Source organism: Lepus europaeus, chromosome 1, assembly GCF_033115175.1.
Source record: "Lepus europaeus isolate LE1 chromosome 1, mLepTim1.pri, whole genome shotgun sequence".
NCBI classification, from domain to species: Eukaryota; Metazoa; Chordata; class Mammalia; order Lagomorpha; family Leporidae; genus Lepus; species Lepus europaeus.
This window is the reverse complement of record NC_084827.1, coordinates 58,541,699-58,554,127: the sequence shown is the minus strand read 5'-3', so window position 1 is coordinate 58,554,127 and position 12,429 is coordinate 58,541,699. Positions and strand designations below refer to the sequence as shown.

The 12,429-nt window shown below is 43.9% G+C and overlaps 1 protein-coding gene across 2 annotated transcripts in view; it reads right to left on the bottom strand.

The window, feature by feature from the left end:
- CNTNAP5 (contactin associated protein family member 5) overlaps window positions 1–12,429 on the bottom strand; it is a 967,841-nt gene that overhangs the window by 309,911 nt on the left and 645,501 nt on the right. For both annotated transcript variants that reach the window (XM_062199074.1, XM_062199079.1), the window contains exon 13: window positions 71–271. In XM_062199074.1, the coding sequence (XP_062055058.1) occupies window positions 71–271 (201 nt within the window). The remainder of the gene's footprint in view (window positions 1–70; window positions 272–12,429) is intronic.

Genomic DNA, 12,429 nt, shown 5'->3' with positions numbered 1-12,429 from the left:
AATGTCAATGTCTCTCTGGCATTCCATGGAGGAGTGTCCTACAGAGCGTCAGGGGCAGGGTAAGCCTTACCTGGTGTGTTGAGCAGGCGAGACCTCCTGCAGTGATAGGCCATCTCCTGCTCACAGTGCTCTGAGCCATCGATCATGGCCTCCAGCTGGTCCATGCTGCCGCCGTAGTCCAAGGTAGTGGTATCGGGCTTCTCAGGACTGGAGCCCCGCACTCGGGTCAGCTCTGTATTGTTGTGCTGCACCAGCGTCCAGATCTTGTCCTCTGTTCAGACAACACAACACCAAGCAAGAAAGGTGAGAAGAAAGATCGAAAAAGGAAAATGCAAGTAGTGTGAGGAGTCACTCAACAGGCAGCTGTTAACCACCCCTTGCATGCTCCACGTTTGCGAACAGGGGGACCACAGAGGCAGCTCCTCCTGGAGTTAGCATGGGAGTTAATCATAACCTTGAGGATCACTTATCCCACATTTTTAAGCACCTAATATCCATTATCTCACTTAAAATTAAGCCATTATCTCATTTGAAATTATCTTATTATCTCATTTAAAACTGACAATGCAGCTATCCTCCCATATGCATGAAAGTTTTATTCCAGGACCCCTATGGATATCCAAGAAGTTCCCATTCCTTACGTGAAATGATGTAGTATTTGCATATAACCTACCACATCATCCCATATACTTTAAATGATTTCTAGATTGCTTATAATACTTGACACATGTAAATACTATGGAAATAGTTGTACTATACTGTTTTTAGAATAATAGCTAAAAAAAAGTTCTAACATGTTCACCACGACCACAGATTTTTTAAATTTGTTTATTTATTTGAAGCCAGAGTTACAGAAAGAAAGAGGGAGAGGCAGAGAGAGAGAGAGATCTTCCATCCACAATTTCCCCTCTCTAAGTGGCTGCAATAGCCAGAACTGGGCCAAGATGAATCCAGGAGCCAGGAAGTCCATTTGGGTCCCCCATGTGGGTGCAGCGGCCCAAGCACTTGGGTAATCTTCCACTGCTTTCCCAGGCACATCAGCAAGGAGCTAGATGAGAAGTGGATCAGCTGAGACTTGAGCCAGCACCCATATGGGATGGCAGCATCACAGGTGGCAGCTTTACCTGCTACACTACAATGCCAGCCCCCATGGTTTGCTCTAAAGTATTTTCAGTCCTAGGTTGGCTGAATTCTTGGATGTAGAAGTACAGGGGATGACTGAACTCAAACTGAAAATCAGTCAATATTGCCACATCAAAAGTGAGAAAAATGTGCACATGGAGAATGAGGTAGCTCATCCAAGGTTACACAATCAGTAAGTGACCCAAGAAAATGTTTAACCAAGAGTATCTGGTTCCTTCTTGCTACTGGCACACTTCCTTGACACAGCATCATCAGCACAGATAATATTCTCAGAGAACTATAGGTATTGTATTGAACATAGTACAGAGCACATAGAAAATACCTACAAAAGATGCACTGTTGACAAGACTGCAAGTGTGCAATCCACATCATATATGCAGTGCACTTAATTGCAATTTTAAATATCATTTATTCTGCAAGTTATCTGTCTTTGCCAGAAAAATATGTTAAGATTTACAGAAAGAGAACCATGCAAAAAGGAAGATCTTTATGTCAGGATGGAAGGATATGTTTTACACTTGGAAAGCAAGAAGAGAAGAGAGGAATATGAGTTGTAGAGCTTGAGAAATACTGTTTGAAAACTATTTCAGCCAACAATAAGCTTGGACAAGTCACTTCAGTTTTTGAAAGTTTGGTTAAAACTACAAAACAGCAATGACAATAAAAATAGGGCAGAAACACCAGCAACGCCATGACAGGACTGCTCATATGGAATAGCAACCAAAAATACAAGGCCAGAAGGCATTATCTGTGATGTATCAGACACTCTGTAACAATAACCTGTGCTTAAGCATTTACTGCAATTGGACATGCAATTTAATTCTGAACATCCTCACAAATAAAGCAAAAGAGGAAACAGGAAGACTGGAAAAGCTTTTGTCATCTGAGTATCTTGCCCACATAATTGCATCATTACTCTTCATAGACTCTGAGACCTGAAAGGAACCTAACGTGGAAGTCATGTGGTTTCCTCCCTCTTCCACGCTCTCAGTTATGGGGAAGCTAAGGTCTAGAAGGTAAAGAAATGGCTCAAGGCACAGCTATCAGCCAGGAGCGTTGAGCGCATGTCCTGAAGGAAACCGCTGTTAATTAACATCAGTTTACATGTCCTGCATGCAATCTGGATTACACAGCACTACTCAGAAGCGGGATCTTAGCTGCTGACAATGACTTGGCTGAAAAAAGAAGAAAGTGACCACAGAGATGTTCTTAGTCAATCCTTTCTCTATCACTCACTCTGCACACAGCTTGGGTAAACCCGTTTCATCTGCCTACACTTACTTCAACTTCAACAAATTAGGAGGAGGAGGAAGAAACAAAAGGTTTGGTTTTCATGATCTCTGAAGGATTTAAAAAGAGGGAACTCGCCCTTGTGACACTCACTATGCTCAGACATAGACTCATCGTGAGACTGCTCCCTAATTCTAGTCCCTGAGTGACCTCCATGTTCCCCAGTTTTTATTGACAGGATCACATTTTCTAGAAAGACTATTGAAAAAAAAAGCAGTTTGGTTATGATTTATTTAAATTTATTACAAGATTTATTTCTTTAAGAGGCAGAATTACAGACAAAAAGAGGGAGAAACTGAGGGGAAGGTCTTCTATCCACTTGTTCACTTCTCAAATGGCCACAACGGCCAGAGCTGGGCTGAAGCCAGGAGCCAAGAGTTACTTCTGGGTTTCCCACATGGGTGGAGGGGCCAAAGCACTTGGGTCATCCTCCACCACCTTCCCAGGCCATAAGTAGAGACCTGGATAGGAAGAGGAGCAGCCAGGACACAAACTGGCACCCATATGGGATGCTGGCACCACAGGCAGAGGCTTAGCCTACTATAACCCAGTGCCGGCCCAGGTGTTGAATTTTAAAATAAAAATAACACATGATTCATATCAGCAAAGATAATATTACAGCAACAATTAACTCAGAACTCAAAAAAATGTTACCAAAAAAGACTGATAAAATAACCAAAGGAAAATTACAGCTTAACTTTTTGAAACATGGTAGAGGAAGAACTAAAAATAGACAGTTTTGAAATGTCCAGATAATTAATAAAAAGAAAAGGAAAACCTAGCCAAATCTATAGTAGTAGATGGTATGCTAGCACTCCATACTAGGAACTTTACATAGACAACACTCAGAACACCCTACCACAGACCACATCACTATAAATGATAAACATCGCCAGCCACAGTCCAGAATAATGGATAGGAGGAGAAATGATGGCTAGAACCCTTGAATTGCTTAGGTGGCTTTCATCTGAGCTCAGCTTTGGAGGCTGATGCTCTTGAGGTCTAACCTAGGATGATGCAGCGTAGTTCTTAGCTGGAGGAAGCCTAGGTGAAGCTCAGCTCTGAGAATTTTCAAGTAAGTAGTATCTATCATGAACATCCTTGTAGGTGGATGTGGGAGAGGTGGAGATTTACTCCCAAGTGGACCAAAACATGGATCTACAAGTGACCAAATAAAATTGGACCCAGGAAGCTAATGTTCCTGGTGGTAATTTAGTCTGTGGGCAGTGATGATTAGCGGACACAGCTTGGGTCTAGAATCAGGAGACCAAGTTTGTATGCCAGCCCAGTACTTACAGGTTCAGCAATCTTGGACCATTTATTGCCTCCCTAAAGCCAAGATTTGAAACACAGCAATGGCATTAGTGATAGTATCAAACACTTTGACTAGCTTTGAGAATAAGCATACCCGGTTTGAAATCTATGTTTTGCTCTGCGTCAGCAGTGAAACTATGTGCAAGTTATCTTATATCTCTGATATTTCCACATTGAGAATGGGTATACTAACTTCAGTCTTTTCACTCAAGATAATATCACTGATATTAACTGTCATGGTTCACAGGAACACATAACACGTTGTCTGGCACTCAAAGGAGAGAAGAATATGCACTGGGGGATAGGCATTGTGGCACAGTGGATTGCGTTGCTGTTTGGGAGGCTTACATACTATTTCAGAGTGTTGGTTCAAATCTCACCTACTGTGCTTTCAATCCAGCTTCTTGCTAATGCATCCTAAGAGGCAGCAGACAATGAGTTATGTGCTTGCATCCATGCCACCTAAATGGGAAATCCAGATGGAGTTCTTGGCTTCTGGCTTCAACCTTGTCCAGTTCTGGCTGTTATGGCCACATTTAAGGAATGACCAGGGGATGGAAGATCTCTCTCTCTCTCTCTCTCTCTCTCTATCTCTATCTCTATCTCTATCTCTATCTCTCACCCTTTCAAATAAATAAAAAACATTAAAAAATACATGTCTTAAATCATTACTGTATCATTGGAAGGACAACCTGGGAACATCATTCCTTTGTGAAATTGGGGAGAGGAGAGAGTTCATCCTGCATATAGGTTTTAAAGTATGATGAACTGAGATTTCTTCGAACATAGCTTACTGCAGCATATAGTAAATCAATTTCCACCTTGTTCATTTATTTATTCTCAGTGGAATAGCCTCCCATGTCTATTTATTCATGCACCTTGCATTTCCTGAAATTTATTCAACATATTTTTTTTTGGTGGGCCCTAAAACTTGGAAAAATGCTGCCCTCTGATCCTGTATTTTTCCATTCAGGTCACTCTCTTGCATTTCCACTGTGGATCCCCACTATTCAGTCCCTCGATGAGAAACAAAACCTCACTTCTCTAATGGACCAAATATCTTTCCCTTAGAGAGGACTGCATTTGGAGATTTTTGAAGAGGCAGGGAGCTATTCACTACTAGTTTAGGAGGGAAATAGGGCTACTTCACTGAAACTCCTGGTTAGCTTACAGTTACAGTTATTATATACTTAAAATGATTGCTTTCAAAAGCTGTATTCAGCTCAGTGGGTTGGTATGAGGATGAATGGTCTCATGACTCCAATCCACTCCAGCTCTGGTGCCACCTTACAGACCAAGGAGACACAGGCCATGGGTCATCAGATCACATGCGTCAAGAAGTTGTAAAGCATCATCTTGCAGACAGAACCATAAATTGTTAAGTGAACCAGCATTTATTTCCCAAATTGCAGTGTGATGTGTTGCTTTCAAGCCTATCTCCACAGGAGCTATGAGATCTTCTAGGATGTGAAATATATCCAAATGCGCACACACACTCAGGAGGAAATCACACTGCCTAACTCCTCCAGAAGCTTGCCATTGTTTTGTGGAGAAAGTTGTGTATCCAAGAAGGACAAATACCTTAGAAATGCTACGCAGCATATGAATAAAGGGGGAGAGGGAGCTACACAGAGATCTGCTTTGGGCAGGGATGGCAGAGGCAGGGGAAAGATAGTGTGGCCGGCCAGTGGTGCTAGGAGTCTGTGGGCCTCTTCAGACGTAGGTAGAATGTCCTACACAAGCAGGCTGCCAGCTGTGGCTGGAAAGCCTGTCTCCAGGCCAACTGGTATCTCCCCCAATATAGCTTCTTGTGCTGCATGTGTGACCTTGCAGCTTTAAATCACATCTTCAGGGTGGCTGCAATCTTGCACCCAGAGCTGGCAGTGGAAGGGGCTGAGCACCTGGGGAGAGTTGGACTGGCTCCAAGAGACCCTGGTTATCCTGCGTTATCTTGCAGTTTTAAACCAAGAAGTTGCAATCTTCTACTCAGAGCTAGCAAAGGAGGGGGCTGAGTCCCTAAGGTGACAGACAGTCTCCAGGAGATCCTGGCTATCTCCTTGAGCCCCAAGCCCATCAACATGCATATGTGAAACGCCCTGTCCAATGGGCACCCCCAACAGGATAACCCAGTGAACAAATAGTGATGCCGTAAAAATCCAGGACACTTCCTCAAAGCCAGTGTCCTGCTCAGGCACTATGCCTGGTCTCCTCTTGAACCAGACACTTTCTCTATTGTTTGCCAATTGAATAAAATTTCTGCCTCTTTGCAAATTGTTTCCCAGCTTTTTATTTCTATACTAAGCTGAGAAAAAGAACCCAGGAGACTCACTCCAGCAACCACTCTCCCCTCTGTGACCGGTAACAGGTAGGTACCATTTCCCCTGAGAGTTATGGGATTGTTCATCCTCTGCCTCCTGCCCAGAACTGAGCAACTTAGGTGCTTTCATCCCTACCAATTGTATTCTTCCTAGGGTGTAGGTTCCAGTATTTCCACACCTGGTCTTCTATATATGTGTTACGTAATGACCCAAATTTCAAAGAAGTTCCACATTTTTTTTTTTTTTTGACAGACAGAGTGGATAGTGAGAGAGAGAGAGAGAAAGGTCTTCCTTTTTGCCGTTGGTTCAACCTCCAATGGCCGCTGCGGTAGGCACGCTGCGGCCGGCGCACCGCACTGATCCGAAGCCAGGAGCCAGGTGCTTCTCCTGGTCTCCCATGCGGGTGCAGGGCCCAAGCACTTGGGCCATCCTCCACTGCACTCCTGGGCCACAGCAGAGAGCTGGACTGGAAGAGGAGCAACAGAATCCGGCGCCCCGACTGGGACTAGAACCCGGTGTGCCGGCGCCGCAGGTGGAGGATTAGCCTATTGAGCCGCCACACCGGCCAGAAGTTCCACGTTTTAAAATCAAAACATTGGGGCCGGCGCCACGGCTTACTTGGTTAGTCCTCCGCCTGCGGCGCTGCCACACCAGGTGCCAGTCCCGGTTGCTCCTCTTCCAGTCCAGCTCTCTGCTGTGGCCTGGGAAGTCAGTGGAGGATGGCCCAAGTGCTTGGGCCCCTGCACCTGCATGGGAGACCAGGAGGAAGCACCTGGCTCCTGGCTTCAGATTGGCGTAGCTCTGGCTGTAGCAGGCATTGGGGGGGTGAACCAACAGAAGGAAGACCTTTCTCACTCTCTCTTTCACTGTCTATAACTCTACCTGTCAAATAAGTTAAAAAAAATCAAAACACATATACACATAGTAACAGCAGCAAGAAAAACTAAGAGCAGGCCTCACACATAATCAGAAGAGTCACCAGTCAGGAAATTTTGAAACTTTCTGTATCCTCCATGTGTAAAATCTTCCCCCATGGTCACCCCAGGAAAGCACATCCACCACTCTTGGCCCTGGGTCTCCAGGTGACCCACCTGGTTCCTGTGCCTTGTATTTCAGAAGCTGGAAACTGTTTACACACAGAACCACAATTTAATTTTCTTCCATATTTTTTCCTCTCATTATGTTTGATTGGTATTATTATTGTGATCATTATTATTAATAATGGTAATTATAGATGCTGCAAGCTCTTCCATCAGTTGCCATGGGGATCACCACTCAGAAGAAAGAACAAACAAAAGGAGAGGAGAAAAGGAGACACAAGAAATAACTCTGATTAATAAGACCTCATTCTGCACACATATCTGTCTCTTTGCAGAGCCAGAAAAAACTGCAATTTTTCTATCACTGTGCTTCGAGGAAGGGAAGTCTACAGATTGTCAATATCCAGCTTAACTGAACTGAAATCATTATAGGGAGCTGGTTATAGTTCTTTGAACAGTGTGCCAATTCACTTCTACTCCTATTGTAATAAAGCAAGTCTATATGAGGGTCCCAGGGGTCACTTTGGGTACAGTTATCTATGTTGACAAAGTGAATTTTCTACTCCAAGGGTAAAGACAGTGTAAATAATCTTCCAAGCACTGCTTCTACCACTCAGTGGACATCTCTTATGTGTGAGCTCATGACAGCTCCTGCCTTTTTTGCAATGGTTATTTAATGTTTCATCTGTTTGCACCTTGCCTCCCCATTTCAATCACAGCAATGGCTGCTAAGTCAGGATCAGCTTGGAAAGGGTGCGCATGGCTCACAGAACAGATGTGTTAGAGGATAGCCTGGGTTTGAATGCCATCTTCAGGCCTGCATTCGAATGCCAGTTCCACTACCCAACAGACTCCTGATCTTGGAAGAGTCAGGTCACCTCCTACACCTCTGTCTCCTAATCGGTGAACTGGAAAAAATCCATTGTTTTATGTTATCCTGGGTACTGATTACAACAACACAGGATCAGGGGCCAGCATTGTGGCTCGATGGCTTAAACTACCAGCTGCAATTCCAGCATCCCATATCGCGTTGATAGTTTGAGTCCCAGCAGCTGTTTCTGATGCAGCTCCCTGTTAATGCACCTGGGAAGGCAGCAGATGATGTCCCCCATGTTTGGGCTCCTGTACTTACGTGGGAGAGTCATGGGAGAGTCATGAGCTTCTGGCTTCAGTGGGTTATGGTTATTTGTGGACTGATCCAGTTGGTGAAAGAGCTCTCTCTTTCCCTCCCTCTTTCTGTCACTCTGCCTTTTCAATAAATAAGCAAACACAGGATTGAGGGGCAGGTTTTTAGCATGGGGACTGAGAATCTGCTAAGGCCATGAGCAGAGAGCATCACAATGTCTAGACTTTAGTCCTGGCCTTGTTTTTGATTTCACCTTTTTGCTAGGTGGCATTTGATGACACAAATCCTTAGGTCCCTGCCGTGTGAGAGACTAAGATTGTGTTCCAGGCTCCTGGTTTGGCCTGGCCTCACCCTGGCTATTGCAGGCATAGAGGAAGTGAACCAGCAGGTGGAAGATCTCTCTGGCTTACTCTACCTTTCAACGAAATGAAAATAAATAAAAATTAAAAACAAAAACAAAAGCAAACACAAGGTTGAGAGGCTCATAGCGCCAGTTCAGATAACACTTGGTGCAATGCCCGTGTCCACACTGACGCAGCTGAAGCGATTCAAGGAGGACCCAAGTACGCTATTTCATTAATAGCAACACTTATGGGAACCTGTGCTGAGGCAGGGTCTATTCCTCCACCCCCACCTCTAAAAGGAAGGGAGACATCTGGGGCAAAACCGTTTCCAACTCCTTTAAAAGGCTCAGAATTCCCTGGAGGGCCGTTTCCCCGCCCACACATACCGGCCTGGCAGCCTAGGGGAGGATCCATTGTGCTTGGCTACAGCCATTGCCGATGCGGGGCTCTTAGCAGCCAGCGCGCACAGGCGCTTCCCGGTCCAACACTGTGCATTAGCGGCGGCCAAGCCAGTCCATTACCGCCCGCCGGCCCGCTTTACGACTTCCAGGCAACGCGCTTGGCTGTGATTTATCCTCACCCTTCATTTGAGTCTCTCCTTGCTTATGCACCTTTTCAGGCAGTTATTTTTTTTCTTTTACTTTCAAAGCAATGTCATGCTCAAAGAGACAGGGAAATGTCTGATGGTCTTGGTGGATGGGTGGTGTTTGAGAACAGGCTTGATGGGATCCTGTTTATTCACTATTTAAGGAGAGAAGGGGGTGGGGAAGGAAGAAGGGAGAGGGACAGAGGGAGGAAGGAAGGGAAGAAGGAAGGAAGAGGAAGAAAGGAAGAGAGGGAGAGGAAGTAAGAGAGGTGGGGAGGGGGAGGGGAGGGAGAGGCGGGAGAGAGAGGGAAAGAGAGACAAGATCACCATCTGGTGTGTGCAGATCTTGGTGTTAGAGGCTGGGAAGGAAAGAGATGTGAGATGCTAGGCTCAGAGACTTCATAGACACTTAGCTGCAAGGATTTGCTGCTGATTCCACTAAGGAAGCACACCTAGCACTTCATTCCCCTTAAGGTGCACGTCGGCCGGCAGCAGGTTGGAGGGGGACAGCTGTAGGAGCTTAGCCTCAAGACCTTCAGAGCAGGGAGAGGAGGAAGCCCTAGGCCCAAGAACCCTGATAGGAAAGCGACTGTGGGGCTGTGGCTAGGGCTCTGAATGCTGTTGGGCAGTTGTGATGCATTGTTGTCAAACCACTCTCAGCCAAGCAGAAAAACCTGACTCTGGGAGGGGTGAAAGAACAGGAGATTAGGACATAGTGTGGTGCTAATGAACAGACTGTGAAAAAAGAGACAGTGGGGGAGAGAACTCAGGGAATTCAAGTGAGCGCTCTCCAGAGACGCTACAATTAGGTAATCTTGGCAACCCAGTGGGAGACTGCAGGGGAGTTTGAGCCCACACTGAGGGCAGCACAGATTCCCTGTGTGGTCCTTGGGAAAGAGCTTCCGATCTCTGGCTCCTGTGGGTATATCATTCAACTGCTAACCACCTTCAATTCCGCTCAGCTGTGTGGAATTACTTCCCTTCTGAATTAAAAAAAAAAAGAAAGAAAAGAGAAGAAAGAAAGAGAGGGAGAGAGATTTACCATGCCTAACCTGGGAGTGTCACCTTTGGCACACCCTTAACCCTGAGGAACCAAAGAGAGCTCTCAGGCCACACCCATCTCAAGCCTCTAAGGCTCCATCAAAAGCAGATAGTCCACTTAATACAGTCATAGTAGAATAAGAAAAAAACACCACAGTGAGGGAAGGAGAATCCAAAGAATAGCAATAGTAAATGAGGATAACAGCACAACATACCAAAACCTATGGGATACAACAAAAGCAGTGTTAAGAGGAAAATTTATATCAATAGGTGCCTACATCAAGAAATTGGAGAGGCGCCAAATAGATGAGCTTTCAAGTCATCTCAAGGATCTAGAAAATCTGCAGCAAACCAAACCCAAACCCAGTAGAAGAAGGGAAATAATTAAAATCAAAGAAGAAATCAACAGGATTGAATCCAAAAAAACATTACAAAAAATCAGCCAAACGAGGAGCTGTTTTTTTGAAAAAATAAACAAAATTGACACCCCATTGGCCCAACTAACTAAAAAAAGAAGAGAAAAGACCCAAATAAATAGGATCAGAGATGAAAAAGGAAACATAACAACAGACACCACAGAAATAAAAAGAATCATCAGAAATTACTACAAGGACTTGTATGCCAGCAAACAGGGATAGATTATCAGAAATGGATGGATTCCTGGACACATACAACCTACCTACATTGAGCCAGGAAGACATAGAAAACCTAAACAGACCAATAACTGACACAGAAATTGAAACAGTAATAAAGGCCCTCCCAACAAAGAAAAGCCCAGGACCAGATGGATTCACTGCTGAATTCTACTAGACATTTAAAGAAGAACTAACTCCAATTCTTCTCAAACTATTCAGAACAATCAAAAAAGAGGGAATCCTCCCAAATTCTTTCTATGAAACCAGCATCACCTTAATTCCTAAGCTGGAAAAAGATGCAGCATTGAAAGAGAATTACAGACCAATATCCCTGATGAATATAGATGCAAAAATACTCAATAAAATTCTGGCCAATAGAATGCAACAACACATCAGAAAGATCATCCACCCAGACCAAGTGGGATTTATCCCTGGTATGCAGGCATGGTTCAATGTTCGCAAAACAATCAATGTGATACACCACATTAACAGACTGCAGAAGAAAAACCATATGATTCTCTCAATAAACGCAGAGAAAGCATTTGATAAAATACAACACCCTTTCATGATGAAAACTCTAAGCAAACTGGGTATGGAAGGAACATTCCTCAATACAATCAAAGCAATTTATGAAAAACTCACAGCCAGCATCCTATTGAATGGGGAAAAGTTGGAAGCATTTCCACTGAGATCTGGTACCAGACAGGGATGCCCACTCTCACCACTGCTATTCAATATAGTTCTCGAAGTTTTAGCCAGAGATATTAGGCAAGATTTAGAAATTAAATGGATACAAATTGGGAAGGAAGAACTCAAACTATCCCTCTTTGCAGATGATAAGATTCTTTATTTAGAGGATCCAAAGAACTCGACTAAGAGACTACTGGAACTCATTGAAGAGTTTGGCAAAGTAGCAGGATATAAAATCAATGCACAAAAATCAACAGCCTTTGTGTACACAGGCAATGCCATGGCTGGAAAGCCATTGTAATCCATTAACTGTACTTTGGAAATTTATATTTACTAAATAAAAGTTTAAAAATTTTCAATTAATTTAATTTGATTAATAAGGATGTCTAATTAAAGTATTTTTTAAATTTATTTAAGAGGCAGACACAGAGAGAGAGAGAGAGAGAGAGACAGAGAGTCAGTGAAAGACAAGATAGGAAGCCTCTATCTGCAGCTTAATTTCCAAATGACTGCAATGGGCAGGACCAGATCCAGGAACACAGCGTAGGGCTCCTACGTGGATAGCAGGAACTTGGTTACTTGAGCGATCACCACTGCCCCCAGCATCTAAATGTCTAACTTGGTAAAAAGCTGAAGTCAGGAGCTGGAACTAGAAATTGAACCCAGACATTCCAGTGTGGAACACAGATTTCTTACCTGATAGGCTAAATGCATGCTTCCAGAGAAAAAGAAAAAAAAAAAATACATGAGAAGGTAGGGTGAAGAGAGAGGGGCATATCAGAAAGTTTGTTGAAAAATAGTATCAAAAGGTAAATTCACTTTGATGCCAGACTTTTTGAATCCACATACAGTTTTCTTATAACCCATATTTTACATGAACTTTTTGAAGACCCTTCATATAT